General features: G+C 46.3%; 1 protein-coding gene across 1 annotated transcript in view; it reads left to right on the forward strand.

Moving 5' to 3' along the window:
- The window catches only part of LOC136588034 (ABC-type organic anion transporter ABCA8-like), a 199,411-nt gene that overhangs the window by 110,610 nt on the left and 74,391 nt on the right, over window positions 1-14,410 (forward strand). Inside the window, exon 20 of the mRNA XM_066586932.1 lies at window positions 12,433-12,599. Coding sequence (XP_066443029.1) covers window positions 12,433-12,599 — 167 coding nt within the window. The remainder of the gene's footprint in view (window positions 1-12,432; window positions 12,600-14,410) is intronic.

The following is a 14,410-nucleotide window of genomic DNA, read 5'->3' on the forward strand; positions in this document are numbered from 1 at the left end:
CAGACGGTACATAAAGAAATCCCATTGCAGTGCCCCGGATAGCTGAGGTTGCGTGAGAGAAAATACATGTTGGCCTCGACCCACAATCCATGCCCTAGTCAGTCAGTGTTTTTGGGGGGGCCAGATAGGTAGAACACCGCAAGGGGAAGACTTAGTGCACCCATAGTATACACAGCCCCCTGTAATATTCCTGTAGCAAAGGTATAAGCTGACCCCAGTAACAGTTATGTTGCAGAAGTCTAGGGAGGCCCCAGTAACATTTCTGTAGTGACAGTATAGATAGACCCCAGTAACATTTCATTAGCAGAAGTATAGGCAGACCCCTATAATATTTCTGTAACTGAAGTATAGGAAGACCCCTGTAACATTTACGTGCCAGAAGTATAGGCAGACCCCAGTAACTTTTTAGTAGCAGAAGTATACGCAGACCACCTAGTAACATTTCTGTAGCAGCAGATCCCTGAAACATTTATGTAGCAGAAGCATAGGCAGACCCCAGTACCATTTTTGTAGCAGCAGTATAGGCAGACCCCAGTACCATTTCTGTAGAAGTAAAGGCAGACCCCAGTAACATGTCTGTTGCCGCGTATAAGCAGACCCCTGTAACATTTATATAGCAGAAGCATAGGCAGACCCCATTACCATTTTTGTAGCAGAAGTATACGCAGACTCCTGTAACATTTCTGTAGTAACAGTATAGACAGATCCCAGTAACATTTATGTAGTAGATGTATAGGCAGACCCCTGTAACATTTACGTGGCAGCAGTATTGGCAGACCCCAGTAACATCCTTGTGGCAGCAGTATAGGCAAACCCCTGTAAAATTAACGTGGCAGCAGTATAGGCAGACCCCAGTAACATCCTTGTGGCAGCAGTACAGGAAGACCCCTGTAACATTTACGTGCCAGAAGTATAGGCAGACCCCTCTAACATTTAAGTGGCAGCAGTATAGGCAGACCCTAGTAACATCCTTGTGGCAGCAGTATAGGCAGACCCCTGTAACTTTCTTGTAGCAGAAGTATAGGCAGGCAGACCGCAGCAAAATATCTGTAGTAATAGTATAGGCCAACCTCTGAAACATTGGGATACCATGAATGTAGGCGAAGGCCAGAAAAATTAGTTGCATGAGAGTGTAGGCATGGGCCCCAAAAATAAGTGTACCAAGAGTACAAGTGTACCTCTAAAAAATTTATCAACCGAGAGGGCAGGTGAAACCCATAAACATTTTTTTAAAGCTACAGCTCACTGTTGCTTAATTTGTAACAGAGCCTGTAGGCAGTCCTGTTGCAAAAATAGTTCCTGTTACAGTCTCAATACTTTTGAAACTTTGAAAAATTGTAAAAACATTGGTAGATGTAGATGAGCCTTTTGGGCCGCAGAAAAATTGGCCGTTCAGCGCGATGACATGTTGTTTCTGGAGGAGGAGTAGCAGGAAGAGGACTAATGTCCGAGACAGATTGACAAAGATAAATGCCCCATTTTCCCGGTGATAGAGAAGAGTGCTTTTATCTGCGGTTGCAGCGAAAAGAATCTTTAGGTTCCGCTGCTCTCCGACAGTGGAGAAGAGAAGTCAGGGGAAATCCAGGCTTTGTTCATCTTTGAGTGTAAGCATGTCGGCACTGGCAGTTGACAGGCGGGTATGCTTGTCCGTGATGATTCCCCCAGCTGCACTAAACACCCTCTCTGACAAGACGCTAGCGGCAGGGCAAGCCAGCACCTCCAGGGCATACAGCGCAAGTTCGTGCCACGTGTACAGCTTTGACACCCAATAGTTGTATGGAGCACAGGCATCACGGAGGATGGTGGTACGATCAGCTACGTACTCCCTCACCATCTTTTTGCAGTGCTCCCTCTCACTCAGCCTTGACTGGGGGGTGGTGACGCAGTCTTGCTGGGGAGCCATAAAGCTGGCAAAGGCCTTGGAGAGTGTTCCCCTGCCTGCGCTGAACATGCTGCCTGATCTCAGCGCCTCCCCTGCTACTTGGCCCTCGGAACTGCGCCTTCTGCCGCTAGCGCTGTCAGATGGGAAGTTTAGCATCACTTTGTCCACCAGGGCCCTGTGGTATTGCATCACTCTCGAACCCCTTTCCTCTTCGGGAATGAGAGTGGAAAGGTTCTCCTTATACCGTGGGTCGAGCAGGGTGTACACCCAATAATCCGTAGTGGCCAAAATGCGTCTAACGCGAGGGTCACGAGAAAGGCAGCCTAACATGAAGTCAGCCATGTGTGCCAGGGTACCAGTATGCAACACATCGCTGTCATCACTAGGAAGATCACTTTCAGGATCCTCCTCCTCATCCACAGGCCATACACGCTGAACAGATGGGAGGCAAGCAGCATGGGTCCCCTTTGCAGTGGGCCCAGCTGTCTCTTCCCCCTCCTCCTCCTGCTCCTCCCCCTCCTCCTCCTCCTCTTCCAAAATGTGCTGAGATATAGACATGAGAGTGCTCTGACTATCAAGCGACATACTCTCTTCCCCCGTCTCCTGTTTTGAGCGCAAAGCGTCAGCCTTTATGCTTTGCAGCGAACTCAGCAGGCATAGCAGAGGAATGGTGACGCTAATGATTGCAGCATCGCCGCTCACCATCTGGGTAGACTTCTCAAAGTTTCCGAGGACCTGGCAGATGTCTGCCATCCAGGCCCACTCCTCGGTAAAGAATTGGGGAGGCGGGCTCCCACTACGCCGCCCATGTTGGAGTTGGTATTCCACTATTGCTCTACGCTGCTCATACAGCCTGGCCAACATGTGGAGCGTAGAATTCCACCGTGTGGGCACGTCGCACAGCAGTCGGTGCTCTGGCAGATTAAACCGATGTTGCAGGGTCCGCAGGGTGGCAGCGTCCGTGGTGGACTTGCGGAAATGTGCGCTGAGCCGGCGCACCTTTCCGAGCAGGTCTGTCAAGCATGGGTAGCTTTTCAGAAACCGCTGAACCGACAAATTTAAGACGTGGGCCAGGCATGGCACGTGCATGAGGCTGCCGAGCTGCAGAGCCGCCACCAGGTTATGGCCGTTGTCACACACGACCATGCCCGGTTGGAGGCTCAGCGGCGAAAGCCAGCGGTCGGTCTGCTCTGTCAGACCCTGAAGAAGTTCGTGGGCAGTGTGGCTCTTCTCTCCTAAGCTGAGTAGTTTCAGCACGGCCTGCTGACGCTTGCCCACCGCTGTACTGCCACGCTGCGCGACACCGACTGCTGGCGACGTGCTGTTGCTGACACATCTTGATTGCGAGACAGAGGTTGCGTAGGAGGAGGAGGGTGGTTTAGTGGAGGAAGCATACACCGCCGCAGATACCACCACCGAGCTGGGGCCCGCAATTCTGGGGGTGGGTAGGACATGAGCGGTCCCAGGCTCTGACTCGGTCCCAGCCTCCACTAAATTCACTCAATGTGCTTTGTCCACGTGTCCATTGTTAAGTGGACCTTGGCAGTATCCGCGTTGGTGAGGGCGCGTACAATGTTGCGGGAGACGTGGTCGGGCAGGGCTGGGACGGCACATCGGGATAAGTAGTGGCAACTGGAAACCGAGTAGTGCGGGGCCGCCGACGCCATCATGTTTTTGAAAGCCTCCGTTTCCACAAGCCTATACGGCAGCATCTCCAGGCTGATCAATTTGACTATGTGCACGTTTAACGCTTGAGCGTGCGGGTGTGTGGCGGCGTACTTGCGCTTGCGCTCAAACAGTTGCGCTAGCGACGGCTGGACGCTGCAATGAGAGACATTGCTGGATGGGGCCGAGGACAGCGGAGGTGAGCGTGTGGGTGCAGGCCGGGAGACGGTCGTGCCTGTGTCCTGAGAGGGGGGTTGGATCTCCGTGGCAGGTTGGGGCACAGGGGGAGAGGCAGTGGTGCAAACTGGAGGCGGTGAACGGCCTTCGTCCCACCTTGTGGGGTGCTTGGCCATCATATGCCTGCGCATGCTGGTGGTGGTGGCTCCCTGGCTGATCTTGGCGCGACAAACCTTGCACACCACAGTTCGTCGGTTGTCTGCACTCAGTGAAAAACTGCCACACCTTTGAGCACCTCGGCCTCTGCAGAGTGGCATGGCGCGAGGGGGCACTTTGGGAAACAGTTGATGGATTATTCGGTCTGGCCCTGCCTCTACCCCTGGCCACCGCACTGCCTCTTCCAACCTGCCCTGCTTCTGCTCTTCTCTCCCCCTCTGAAGACCTGTCCTCAGTAGGCTTAGCAAACCAGGTGGGGTCAGTCACCTCATTGTCCAGCTGCTCTTCCTCCGAATCCTCTGTGCGCTCCTCCCTCGGACTTACTGAAATTACTACTACCTCACTGATAGACAACTGTGTCTCATCGTCATCGTCCACCTCACCCACTGAAAGCTCTTGAGACAGTTGCCGGAAGTCCCCAGCCTCATCCCCCGGACCCCGGGAACTTTCCAAAGGTTGGGCATCGGTCACGACAAACTCCTCCGGTGGGAGAGGAACCATTGCTGCCCAATCTCGGCATGGGCCCGAGAACAGTTCCTGGGAGTCTGCCTGCTCCTCAAAATGTGTCATTTTCATGGAGTGAGGAGGCTGGGAGGAAGGAGGAGCAGCAGCCAGAGGATTCAGAGTTGCAGCTGTGGACGGCATAGAAGACTGGGTGGTCGATAGATTGCTGGATGCACTTTCTGCCATCCACGACAGGACCTGCTCACACTGCTCAGTTTCTAATAAAGGTCTACCGCGTGGACCCATTAATTGTGAGATGAATCTGGGGACCCCAGAAACTTGTGCCCACACCCTGACTTGGGCCTCCGTGTCATCGCCCCCGTCCACATCCTCTAGGCCTACCCCTACCCCTTAGCATGGTGTATTACGAGTAAAGCAGAAACAGAACGCTGTAATTAAATGTGCCACTTATTGGCCTGTGGTTGGAGGCTGACTGCGCTTACGGAACGCACAGCAGAGCCAGGAAACAATTATGCGCAAGCCTGTAGTGAGACCTAGGTGCGTATGACTGAGCTACTGGAATTCACAGGGCAGAACCAGTCAAGTGGCCAAAGGCCAGTGGTAGGCCTTAGGTATTTTGCTTCAATTTTTTAAAATTGTGAGGTGAAAAAGGAGACAGAGACCGTATGCAGCGTATATATGTATACTCTTTCCCTCTGGCGGGATGACGGCGATCATGTAACGGACACAGCAGAGCCAGGAAACAATTATGCGCAAGGCTGGGTATTAATCAGCGACTACTACCCCCAGCACACACGCCGTAAACTGAAGACGGTCACTGCCAGGCCAAATATAGTATTTTTTTTCCACTTTTTGGGAAAAAGCTCACTGCCTCTGATATACCCTGTATTTGGATTTCCCTGTTGGAGGATGACTGTGGTTACTGAAAGCCGAGTGCAGCCAGGAAACAATTATGCACAAGGCTGGGTATTAATCAGCGACTACTACCCCCAGCAGACACGCAGTAAACTGAAGACAGTCACAGGCAGGCCAAATATAGTATTTTTTTCCACTTTTTGGGAAAAAGCCCACTGCCTATATAGCCAGTATACCTCTTTCCCTGCCTCACCAGTACTGCCCCTATACTCTGTAAAATGACTGCAGACTGAGGACGCTATGGTCTGCACACCCGATATACAAAAAAAAATAATTGTGCAACACTGCTAAAAGCAGCCTCAACAGTACTGCACACGGTCAGATGTGGCCCTAAGAAGGACCGTTGGGGTTCTTGAAGACTAAAATAACACCTAACACTCTCCCTATAGCAGCTACAGCAAGACAGCACTTTCCCTGGTCTCTGTCTCAGTGTGCATCTGTGGCGAGCCGCGGGAGGGGCCGATTTAAATACTCAGGTGTCTCATCTGATCTCCCCAGCCACTCACAGCAGGGGGGTGGGATAGGGCTGGAATGTCACTGGAGGAAGTTGTAATGCCTTCCCTGTGTTTCTATTGGCCAGAAAAGCATGCAAATTTCTCAGGGAAGGAAATGTAATGGAGTCGAGCACCGCGTGGTGCTCGTCTCGAGTAACGAGCATCTCGAACACCCTAATACTCGAACGAGCATCAAGCTCGGACGAGTACGCTCGCTCATCTCTAATCATGAATTAAAACCAGAGTACATCAAAAACCTTATTCTCTTAATGACCCGTCGATGCAATGCTGTTATAAAGGCTTGAGGGCGCCTACTGATAAGAACTGGATCACTGTGAAGCTTTCGCATAACATGTAACCTGTTACAAAATGGCTTTCATGGAAAAATTATTGAAGAATATAAATTTTTGTAAGAATTTTACCAAATGATAGCAGCTGGATGCATAGGATGCTATGTGAATTCCAAAAAATTCATTGTATCTTTTTGTTAGCAGAATACTGATATTAAAAACATGATGAATATTGAATTGTATGTAGAATTGTTACATATAGTCACTTTCATAACTTTCATATCCCTTCAGATTACTTGATTTTAAATTTATGTATGAAAAAGTACCAAAATATGTTATTTCTTTAGGGTCCACTGTATAAAAAGTTCAGTCACTCTGTAAATACATTACTTAACTTGTACTGTTCATGAACTACATCCTGTATTATACTCCAGAGCTGCACTCACTATTCTGCTGGTGGAGTCACTGTGTACATACATTACTTATCCTGTACTGACCCTGAGTTACATCCTGTATTATACCCCAGAGCTGCACTCACTATTCTGCTGGTGGAGTCACTGTGTACATACATTACTTATCCTGTACTGATCCTGAGTTACATCCTGTATTATACTCCAGAGCTGCACTCACTATTCTGCTGGTGGAGTCACTGTGTACATACATTACTTATCCTGTACTGATCCTGAGTTACATCCTGTATTATACTCCACAGCTGCACTCACTATTCTGCTGGTGGAGTCCCTGTGTACATACATTACTTATCCTGTACTGATCCTGAGTTACATCCTGTATTATACTCCAGAGCTGCACTCACTATTCTGCTGGTGGAGTCCCTGTGTACATACATTACTTATCCTGTACTGATCCTGAGTTACATCCTGTATTATACTCCAGAGCTGCACTCACTATTCTGCTGGTGGAGTCACTGTGTACATACATTACTTATCCTGTACTGATCCTGAGTTACATCTGTATTATACTCCAGAGCTGCCCTCATTGTTCTGCTGGTGGAGTCACTGGGCTTCATTTATCAAAACAGCAAGACTGTCTTTCTTGCCCATAATAGCCAATCAGAGTTCAGCTTTCATATTTCCAAAGCAGTAAAAAGGTTATTCCAGTTGGAACAAGTTATCCCATATCCACGGGATAGGGCAAAGCTAGCTGATTTATGGGGGTCCAACTGCTGGGACACCTACTGATTCCGATAATGGGGGTTTGGTTGTTTGCAAATAAACAAAGTGGAGGTCACACAGGAGCACAGACACTCCATTAATTTCAATGAGAGCATCAGAGACTGCCGAGTTCAGGTGCTCTGCAATCTCTGGTCCTCTCGTGTGCATCTGTACGACATCACAACATTTATTTGGGGATCAATTGAAGCCATGTACCGCCAATCAGTGAGGATGTCAATAGTTGGACCCCCACTGATCAGCTAGTTATCCCCTGTCCCGTAGATAAAAGTTAACTTGTTCTGGAATAGCCCTTTAAAAATGGAAGCAGAGCTTTGATTGATTGCTATGGGGAACAAAGACAGTTTTGCTATTAGGGTACATTCACATGGGGTGATTATGCTGCGCAATTTCTGCTGTGGAAAAATCTGCAGCATTGCCACACAAAAATCTGCGTTTGACCCTTTTTATCCACAGCTGAATTTAGTAGCTACATCGTCCCAATGGCATACACTCCGATGTTCAAAAGCAATTAAAGCGACCTTCTGGGCCTTGACAAACAAAGATGGCAGCATCAGTTTCTGTGACTACCTGATGCACACCGTCTATTAGCATGCATCATTGGTCTAGGCATTACACCTGCTTTGATTGACCAGTGCTGCCCACATCCCCAAATTCTAAGGCCGATTTTACACTGGCGAGAAAATCGCACAATTTTCGCGCGATGCGAGAGTAAGTCAGAGCGCATGATTATTAAATAGAGATGAGCGAGCATACTCACTAAGGACAATTGCTCGAGCGAGAATTACCCTTAGCGAGTACTTGCCCGCTCGGAAGAAAAGGTTCGGGTGCCGGCACGGGGGAGTGGTGAGTAACTGGAGTGAGTGGGGGGGAGAGAGATCTCCCCTCCGTTCTCCCCTGTTCTCCCCCGCCGATCCCCGCCGGCACCTGAACCTTTTCTTCCAAGTGGGCAGGTACTCGCTAAGGACAATGCTCGCTTGAGCAATTGTCCTTAGCAAGTATGCTCGCTCATCTCTATTATTAAACCAATGGTTTCATTCTCACTTGCAATGTTTTCCCTCTTGTGATGCTGCGTGAAAAAAAAAATTGCATCATGTCCTATCTTTTCGCAATATCGTCCATTGTTATCAATCAGGCCGGCAGCAGCAGCGAAGACGATGGGAGAGCATCGCAATCTCCTGCCACGGCTATGACAGCCATGCCGAGGGATTCCTACAGCCGCCCATCCAGGGGTTTCCAGAAGGATTGCGAGGGCGATAGATATCGCCCGCACTAGTGTGAAGGAGCCCTTAGAGCTATAACTTTTTATTTATTTTTCCCTAGATATAGCCATATGAGGGCTCGTTTTTTGCGGGACGATTTGTATTTTTAATGGAACAGTTTAATGCATCTTATAATGTATTGAGAAAACTTCCAATTTCCTTTAAGTGAAATGGAAAAAAAAGAACATGAAGGCACCATTTTGAGGGGGGGGGGGGGGGGGGGACTGTTTTTGTGACATTCATGATGTGGTAAAACCAACATGTTACGGCTCATTCCCATGAGCGTGATTACACCGTGTATCCCGCACGTGTAATGCACAGTGAAAAGAGTCAATGAAACTACATGGATTTTCATTAATCCATTCACATTAGCAAATATTCCTTGCATGTAGTACGCACATGAAAAAGAACGCTACATGTTCTATTTCACTGCATATTACATGGGTTCACCCCTATTATTCTCTATGGGTTGTGTATTCAACCAATGCCTATGCAACGCCGCTATGATACTAAGCAGGGAATTAAAATCAATAAGTAAACTAGTCGCAGTGCACATGCAGCATGCGTGAGACAGTGCACAAATGCTGCCACATGTAGCGATAGCTCTCCCCCACGGCGGTAAAACGCTGCGGGATCCATGCAGCGTTTTATGTATACGGCCGAGGGAATAGGCCTTAAACCTCACACTTTTGATCAGTACAATTATGACAATACTATGTTTTTTTTATAGATTTTTGTTTGTTTTACCATTTTAAAAAAAGTAAAAACTTTTTATTCAAAAACTAAATGTTTTTTTGTCATCCTATTGAGAGCCCCATTACATAGTATTAGTTATTATTCTATCGATGGCAGTGTGTAAGAGCTCTCTTTGTCGGGCAAGCTTTAGTTTTTATGGCTATCATTTTTGGTTCATGTGACTGTTTGATCACTTTTTATTTAATTTTTATTCAGAGACAGAGTGACCAAAGTAAACCCCGCAATTCTGGCATGATGTTTGTTTTTTTTATTGCTTCAACCGTTTTGTGTTAAAAATGGGAAAAGGGGGGATTGAATTTTTCATATTTAATTTTTATTATTTTCAAAAATTGTATTTCACTTAACATTTACATTTTCTTTAGTCCCCTTAGAGGACTCATACTTGCGATCCTTTGACCGTTCCTACAGTATACTGCAATACTCAAGTACTTCAGGATATTGTTATTTTTAACCTTCACATATTGAGCTCTGCAACTTACAGGGTTTAATGTGGTTAAATACATGGCAGCCCCGCGAGCCTTCACTACACCTAGGTCTGCCATGGCAACCATCAGCACCTTACGATCTCCTCACAGAGGGCAGATTGTGAGTCGGAGGGAGGCCACTCCCTTCTCCAGCTGACAGTTTACACGCTGCTGTCAGGATTAACTGCTCATGTAAGCTGTCAAACAATTGCAGGGATCAGATGTCTAAAACAGCAAGCAGCCTTCAGGTATGCAGAGGTTTTGACTCCTGAGCCTGCTTCATACCCACCCCACATCTCTGTGACGTACAGGTCTGTCACACAGGAGAGTAAAGCCCCTTTGTGGTGGGCTATTTTGCCCATTTACAATCTCAAGCTGTTAGATGTTAAATAGAGATGAGCGAACGTACTCGGATAAGCACTACTCGTCCGAGTAATGTGCCTTATCCGAGTACCGCTGTGCTCGTCCTGAAAGATTCGGGGCGCTCCGCTGCTGACAGGTGAGTCGCAGCGGGGAGCGGGGCAGAGCGGGCGGGAGAGAAGGAGAGAAAGATCTCCCCTCTGTTCCTCCCCGCTCTCCCCTGCAGCTCCCCGCTCCGCAGCGCGTCCCGAATCTTTCAAGACGAGTACAGCGGTACTCGGATAAGGCACATTACTCGGACGAGTAGTGCTTATCCGAGTACGTTCGCTCATCTCTAATGTTAAACTGTAATACCCCTCGCATGAACCTACAGCACATGCCCAGATAACCCAGGCCTCACTGGAACTTCCTGGGTCAGGACGGGGTGATGGTGCACTCATTATGAGAGTTCAAGAAGGGCCTGACGCTTTTCTATAATATTACAAGTTATGCTCGCTAGATTTCTAGAGAAGTGTCGTTGATTCAGGGATTTATTCTGATTGCCAGATTTGAAATTGGAATGAATTTTTTTCCCTAAAATGAGAAGAGAGTTTTTGTTTTCCTCTGGATCAATATAATGTCACATCTATCCTGGACTGCTGACAAAACTATGGATAACAAGGTACCAGAGCAGTCCGGACAGGTGTGTATACTCACTACTAAAGGTGGCTTAGATGCTGGAGCAGACTGACCAAGGGGTACCAGTCTGAGTGGGACACTCTGAACCCCTCGTAGCAGAAAACTCGTCCCGAAAGGGACAACCCAACCACTTGCACGAAGCCAGGTTCAGAGTCAGAGGGGAACTAGGGTACAGAAATCGGGGGCAAAACAAAACTGACGACAAACAAAATATGAGAATAAACACAATACAAAGCAAACAGGAACACAGGGAACTAGCCAGAAGAAAGACAAGAGGCAGACAACGGACAGGTAAGCTGAGGATGCTGGCAAGGCCAGAGATACTGAAGTTCAATCGGCACTTCTAGCCAGGAAGAACCGGATTATATAGGAAAAGGGGAGAAACTGATTGTCAGAGCTGTCAATCAACGCAGACTGCGCAGTGGCTGACATAATTAATGAGCCTACTGGTTAGCTGACAGAGCTGTCAATCACCAGCCATAACCTCAACCAACAGCATCAAAGATATATTAACCCTAAGTAGTAAGGACAGGACCAACTGAAGAAAATGTGTGCTGGCAGTGACAGGGCACATAAGAGCCTAGTAGGATGAATGATTTAACAAACTATGTTATACTTACAGAGCTGCAGTCACCGTGAACATACATTGCATTAGTTACGTATGTACTGTATATAGTGTGTGTCATTCTCCATAGCTGCATTCACAATTATACAGACGTCAGAGCTGATATCTCTCAACATTATATGCTTGTTTAATGCTAACGGCCCTTTTACACGCAACAATTATTGCTTAAACAACTGCATGACAGAACGAACTGCCAACATATTTCAATAAAATAACACGTGCAGATAATGGCTTTAATCATCTGCATTTTCTGCCACGAGTTGTTAGCTCAGCTGGGTGTGTGCGTATGTGATGGTTATCCATAAACAAATGCCCAGCTGAGCAAACATTTAGCCTGCAGATTCTATTGTTCTCCTCCCAACAGTGTACTCATTATGTATGCAAAGCAAACACAATGAGTACAATGATAAGAAGTCTTTTGAACAGTGAAGGGGAAAGTTTTTATGCTGGCTAAAAACCAACTTTAAACGGCAATTGAATGATTGGCGCACGATGCCCGTGTTTCCATGTAACGATTATTTCTCGCTTTCGGCTGTTTGAACAAATTTTGAGTGATAATCGTTGTGTGTAAAGGGCCTTCACACTAGTGATTTTTAATCTGCCAAATGCTATCTTTACACAGGCACTGCTCAGTCAGTTGATCTAGAAAAATCGCATGATAAAATACACACGTGTCAACAAACCCATTGGATTACACACACAATACTCTGCACAACTATGCGCTTGTTAAGGAGTCCTTATATAAGGTGTAACTCAGGATCAGTAATGTAATTTATGTCCACAATGCCTCTGCCAGCAGAATAGTGAGTGCTGCTCTGGAGTGTAATACTGGATGTAGCTTAGAATCAGCACAGGGACTATACTTTATATCTAGATTTGTATACATGAATTGTATAATGGAGGCACATCTGTACGGATGTAAATCATAGGTAAACGGGTACTGTAAGAGTATACATCTGTGTATATTTATATTCTTGTTTTCTAATTTTCTAGATTATTGATCTTGGCCTCCTTCATCCTACTACTGATTGCGCTGACAATATTCATAAACGTTATTCATTTAATATATTCTGTGGAACTTTCTCCAAATCTCTATTTCTCAAGACCAGGAGATCGATTCCATGGCTACTACACCAATCTTTTGATTCACAATAACACAGGTAGCTGTATTTGTTCTGGAGGAAATGTATATTTTCCAAGCTAGTCTGCAGTTAAGCCCTCAGTGAGCTGTTAGCCAGTTTGCCCGGATACCTGAATGACCCAGTCACCTAATTCTGGTGATTTGTTAGCAGATTATGTATCATTGTATAATTATGCTGATTTGTTATACAGGGGCTGGGAAAGCAATGTGAATAGTCTGTGATAGATGTACAGTAATAGCGTGCCTGGCTGTTACTCAGCATTACCTGCAAATAAAGGAGATAGTACAATACCTCTGCAGCGCCACCTATTGGAAGGCAGCATTGCTGCAAGTCAATGTTAGACTCTTTATACAAGCCTTGTTACAATGACTGAGAATTGAAAGCCAAGCCAGAATCCATACACAGACAGCTGTTTCGGGGTGTTTGCCCCTCATCAGTGTGCAGTAGGTTTCTGGCTTGGCCTGTGACATGGGGCAGGAACTCTATCTTTTCTGCTTAGGGAGAGCACCTAGAAGGTGAGTGAAGAGACTTATAAGGCCATCCATGCTCCTCTGGGTAATGTGCAAATAAGGTAGATGGAACAATACCTCTGCAGCGTCACCTAATGTGTCAGCATTACTTGACACATGTATAACTATAAGGCAGTTGAATAGAATTTTAATAAAATAGCAAAATTGTCTTTAACCCCTTAACGCCACAGGGCATAAGTGTACGTCCTGGCTGCAGGCTACTTAACGCAACAGGATGCTCATTTACGTCCTGTGGATAGCGCGAGATTAGAAGAGCTCCCATGCTATTCGGCAGGGGGAGCAGTCTGTCACTGATAGTTGTCCTCCGCCTGCAACAGCTGGGGTGCATCGGGACAGCGACCCCCGCTGTTAACCCCTTCCCTGACGCAAACTATGTCGATCGTGGCATGTAAAGAGTTCATAGAGGGAGCGTGCTCCCTCTGTGATGTCATCAGACTCGTAATGTAATCGTGGAGAGCCGACGGGTTGCCATGGCAACAGTACACCAGATACAGGCGTTCTGCTTTGCCATTGCCTTTGATTGCTATTACAAGTGAAAAGGCATTGCAGGACTTCTGTCCTGCAATGCTTTATCATAGCGATCATAAGTGTAATGATCCCTACAAGAACGTAAATAGTGTAAAAAAAAAGATAAAAATAGTGTAAAACAAAAAGTTTAAAAAATCCCCTTTTTTGTGCTTTTCCCCCTCTTAGTATAAAAAAAATGTAAAAATTAAAATCCCAAATATTTGGTATCATTGTATCTGTAATGCCTTGTACAACAAATGGAACATACTTTTTATCCTGCACGGCAAAAAGCGTGAAAAAAACTAAGGCAAGATGCTTGTTTTTTTCATTTTGCCTTCCAAAAAAAGCAATAAAAGTGATCAAAATAGCCATATGTACCCCAAAATGGTACCTATAAAAACTATAGCTCGTCACACAAAAAATAAGCCCTCGCAGAGCACCATTCATGGAAAAATAAAAAAGTTATAGGACTTTAAATGCAGCTATTTAGAAAAAACACTTTAAAAAAAGGGCTTTTACTGCGGAAAAGTGGAAAAACCTAAAACAAAATCTAATAATTTTGGTCTCGTTGCAATCGTATATAGCACTCTAATGATGCTATCTTATTACTAAGGGAATTTATGGTTTACTTAAACCAAAGGAGCGCTACGTTCTCTTTCTCCTGTTCGGAGCCTTCTCTCCTCTCATATTGGGGAACAGAATTCATCCTGATGCAGTTTTTGGATATGTATCAGTTCTCTCTGCCTTTGGATTTATTTGATCAAGGCGAGGAAGCTCCGATGATATTTTTTC

Source organism: Eleutherodactylus coqui, chromosome 13, assembly GCF_035609145.1.
Source record: "Eleutherodactylus coqui strain aEleCoq1 chromosome 13, aEleCoq1.hap1, whole genome shotgun sequence".
NCBI lineage: Eukaryota > Metazoa > Chordata > Amphibia > Anura > Eleutherodactylidae > Eleutherodactylus > Eleutherodactylus coqui.